Raw genomic sequence first — 4,706 nt, 5'->3', positions numbered from 1 at the left:
ATCGACGGAGACGCAACCGTCAGCAGAGGTGTCCTTCGTTCAGTCCGGCGCTTCCAATACTCGAAGGTCCTTTTTCTTTCGTTCTTCTTCATCGCGCTTGGTTCGCCCGATCACGATCGATCGATACAGCAGTCTTTAGAGAAGTGTTTACATTTAACTCCCGCGAGATTATTTCTTCATATTTATTTGACTTCTTGTACGCGAACTGCTCCACTCTATTCCCTGGATAGCACTCAACGTTTGGCCGCCTTTTTATCGCCCATTCCGTTTTCGATTTCACACCTTAATTTCGAGCAATTGCGCACGATTATCGGCCAGCACCTCGGAGCCACTTTGACCGGTAGCCTCAGTAGTGGTTGGAAGTCGAGCCTACGGGTGGGCGATTGGAGCCACTAACGAGAGTGACCTAGTGCGCGTGAGTCACAAATTGGTGTCTTAAATATACACATCTAGTCTTGCCTCTCTGCAACTGTACTACTGGCACTAACCGTACTATTAGGGCCCACTGCCTCAGAGTAAGGCACTATCAGCACCCTGAGGCCGCTTTCCCACGCCACTTTCCCTATACAACCTGTACCCAAGCCACACAAGCTTAAACTATGTTACCCTTGGTATGTTAGCTACTATCCTCCAATCTACTGTGCAAGTCTAGGAGCTGGGTGTCATGTACAAAATGCATGTTCTACCGCTGTAAGTCTCTTTCTCTCGGTAGCGATCCCTCGATCACTGGAAGCCTATCCTCGGCCTTATACACCTATCGAAAGCCTCCATCGGCTATGCCCGTTGCGGCTAATGTACACTATGATACACCGGACGTTTTCGCTTCCTCCAGCGACTCTAGTCCCGCGACAGGAGCTCGTTGAGTGCCGCGATGTATGTCTGTGCCATCTGAAGCGTTTCGAACTTGGACAACTTCCGGTCGTTCCCAAGTGATGGCACCACGTCCCGCAGCCGATCGAACGCATCGTTCAAACTGTTCATGCGCCGCCGTTCGCGGGCATTCGCCGCCAGGCGGCGCTTTTTCACCACCTCCGGCTGGATCGTGACCGCAGACTGTTCACTCGAGTGTGACGGGGTTGGCGAAACGGAGCTGCCGGAGCTGTGCGCCGGGCTGCTGTGATCTCGGACCGCCGGTATCGCGTACGGATTGTAGAACGGTGCACTGTGACCGGTCTGACAGGGAGCCATCGCCGTGGCAGCTCGCTTAGGAGCCGCCGGGTGTGCTGAGGACGAAAACGTTGCTCTCGGCGGGATCTCCTGCGGGACGTCGTCACACCGTGAGTACTCACTGGGCAGGGATCGATCGCGGAGCGGAGGACCGCTCTCAGCTACCGTGTACCGAGGCACGGTCGGGGATGCCGTTTTGAAGCAGTTCGTGGCGTAGTTGTAGTACTGATCGCAGTTCCCATTGACGTTGCTGGCCGCTCGTCCTGCACCGTGCATCGTGGAACCACCGTACCCGAAACCGGTGTACGGGCTGGCCGGACTGGTGTACTCTGCGGGGCTCGTGTGGTTGTAGTACGACTCCGGGCTGGACACCGGACCTGGGCTGTGATAGCCTTCGGAGGACCCACTATCCGTGCCATAACCGTAGCAGCCACCGGTACCGCCCATAGTAGCTCCGTTAGTGCCGCTACCGTTGTTGTTGTAGTGACCGTAGACGACAGTGTCCAGCCCAAGACCACCGCCACCATATGCCACCATATTTCCTCCTGCGCCGTACGCGGATGCATGATTGTACTGCTGCACGTACGCCGAACTCATTTTGAAGTCAGCCACTAGTCAGCACGGCGAGACACCTTTCACGAGCAAAAAACAGCGCCAGGCCACAAAACTTCACGCCAATCAGCAATTACCGAATTCCACACGCTCACTTCCCGGCGACTTCACGTGCTAGAGCTTCACGCAGGACACAATTGTCGGTTCGTGCGGGCATCCACTTTGTCACCACCGCAAACGGGTTCCTGGTCGTCACTGGGGTCCGCTGATTGGAAACACCTCACACCACCGGTTGGCGTTTAAAATAGTCCATTAACTGTTATTAGCCAGCAGAGCGCGAAGATGACAAGTGATCGCGGGTCGGGTATTGAGCAGCTCACAGGACTTCGCCGCGGACAGGTAAGTGCGCGAGCACGCAGCTTCCGTGTCCGTCGTCGTTGGGATTTCGTAATCAACTGATCGCAACAAATCACGCAGCTCGTCGATCGATCGAGGCTGACCGGAGCACGAAATTCCCGAGAACCGCCGCACACGCAAGATCGGCCCGCGATCGAACCCGATCCCTTGGAACCGGACAGAGTGAGACCCCATCATTCCGCTTACCTGCTCGCGATCGGAAGGTGCTTCGAAGCTCCGCCCTCAAGCCAGATCCCGTTCGGAAGACGCGTACCATCGGAGCAGATCGTGGTCCGTGTTTGGAATCCTCCTGACGATCAGTCGCAGATCGGGCTTCATCGCCGCAGGCAGGAGAAAAGGGCTACCAGAGAGTCAGGTGGATCTGGTCTGGGACGAACTTGATCTGTCAAAAACGAGCCCGCTTTTCGGGTCAGTGCGAAAAAGGGGCACTGCAACCCTATGAAGAGGACGTAAATTGATCCGTCGTCGGATCGGTTGCAATCGTTCGAGCGTTACAACCCCATCTTAACCAGAGCAATGTAAAGCAATGTCGCTTTCAGGGCCGAGGGAAGCTTTGGAAAAGTGAGATACTTTTAGGATAGGCTTAGGAATTATTTGGTATCCTTTCAGTACGAGTTCAATCAATGTTTTCAGTTTGTAGAGTGCATAGAGATTTTTGTTCTCCACAAATTGCTGTATGAAAATAAAACGATTGTTTTGCAAACTATGCAAACACGGAGAAAATATTAGTTCTTGAAAAATATTAGTTTCTTTTCGCATTTATCAACGTGTGAAAATTGTTCCATAACCTTGATTGATTGTTAAGAAATTGAATAATCTTTCGAAATTGATGCTTGCCATAATAGTTCAGTACTATATACTGAAAAAGGCAGTTTGGCAATTCATTTGGCGTCTTCGATTACGTCGTTACGTTACAGGACGATCTCTGATCGTTGATCAGAGCAACAAAACACCAAACCATATAATATTTTTAGAACGATCAGAGCCATATTTAGCATCAACCTAAATTTAAAGTACTCAAGTTGATGCGCTGTCAGGGTTCGAAATGATGTATTTCGCATGGGAACGCATAAATCGATGCGGCGCGGACGAATGATCTACGGACGACTTACAATTGTCGAAGCTGTGAACGCCAAAATGTTCAAAATTGATTCGAGATGCTGCTACTGGACTCACTTAGGAATAGAGCGACTAGAGTTTGGCAATTCGTTTGGCGTCTTCGATTACGTCGTTACGTTACAGGACGATCTCTGATCGTTGATCAGAGCAACAAAACACCAAACCATATAATATTTTTAGAACGATCAGAGCCATATTTAGCATCAACCTAAATTTAAAGTACTCATGTTGATGCGCTGTCAGGGTTCGAATTGATGTATTTCGCATGGGAACGCATAAATCGATGCGGCGCGGACGAGTGATTTACGGACGACCTACAATTGTCGAAGCTGTGAACGCCAAAATGTTCAAAATTGATTCGAGGTGCTGCTACTGGACTCACTTAGGAATAGAGCGACTTAAAAGATTAGTTTATAAATTGAGCCACCCGACCCATTTTGAAATGTGTCTCACAGACGCAGACGCAGACCAAATTAGGTATTTTTTACGTTTTTTTTAAATAATTTTAGTATGGCTATGACAGCATTTCCAGATTCTATAACTCGATTTGCTTCAATTTAGAATGTGCTATATATATTTTAAAAAATAAAAAAAAATTGTTTGTTTATTATTATTATGCTAATGTTTGCCCATTGATGCCCAGTTTGCTAAACGTGACTTGACAAGAAATTAATAATTTGTCAATAGAAACACCAAAAATTGCTCGGAAACACAGTCTGATTTTCCCACTCATGTCCTACAAGTGCTCTCCATTCTGCAAACCTCCAGGAACATCCCGACCGGAGAAAACGTTTCCCATCACAACTTGTGATTTGACTGAACAGATGGCACATTTGCCTGCCGCCAGAGCCGGAGGCCTATTCCAATTGATCTAATTCCACGCACTGACAATAAGTGGCCTTTTCTGTTGGCGTTTTTCTGGTGTAAGAAATTGCACCTTCCAAGGCCATTACCGTGGCCGCTGGTCGCTGGTCTAGATTTTATTGAAGGCAGTGCCTGCGCCAACGACCAGCATTTATCGACAATCAAATTATCTCCGAGGAAAACAATTGAACGTGAAGCGAGCCAAACATGAAACAATCGTATTCGTGGCCCCATAGTCAACAGTAAAGTAGTTTTATATTTCATCGCACCTTCGCAGAGTGGCGCCAGACCGGGGCCGCACCAGGAGCCAGGACCAGAATTTATTCGAAGCAAATTTAATTTAAAGCTACCTCTTCTGCCCCAGTAAATGCTGAACTGATTTGATTAGCTTTGAGTGGCTCGTAATTAATAACAGATTGTGGAAGAACTCCGTGCTTCCCAGTAAGCCAACCGAGCAGTCCACTTTGGTTTCTTCGGCTGACGCCACCCAAATGGGTGTTTTGGAATGCTTGGTATAGGGCAGAAAAATCTCACCTCAGCCGAGACTGAAGGGCTGAAGACAGTACGAATGGTTTGTGCTCCAATGG

General features: G+C 49.1%; 1 protein-coding gene across 1 annotated transcript; it reads right to left on the bottom strand.

Annotated features, from left to right (window-relative positions):
* Nucleotides 1-837: 837 nt before the first annotated feature.
* Nucleotides 838-1,764, bottom strand: LOC131210853 (protein atonal-like). Its single transcript, XM_058204158.1, has one exon. The coding sequence runs from the start codon at nucleotides 1,762-1,764 to the stop codon at nucleotides 838-840; it is 927 nt and encodes a 308-aa protein (XP_058060141.1).
* Between the last annotated feature and the right edge of the window lie 2,942 nt (nucleotides 1,765-4,706).

The sequence above is a fragment of the Anopheles bellator genome, chromosome 2, assembly GCF_943735745.2.
Source record: "Anopheles bellator chromosome 2, idAnoBellAS_SP24_06.2, whole genome shotgun sequence".
Lineage (NCBI taxonomy): Eukaryota > Metazoa > Arthropoda > Insecta > Diptera > Culicidae > Anopheles > Anopheles bellator.
This window is presented reverse-complemented; position numbering and strand designations above follow the sequence as displayed.

Bases quoted from the DNA above. Each gene is read 5' to 3' on its own strand.
- LOC131210853 (XM_058204158.1), bottom strand. From the start codon at position 1,764: ATGAGTTCGGCGTACGTGCAGCAGTACAATCATGCATCCGCGTACGGC.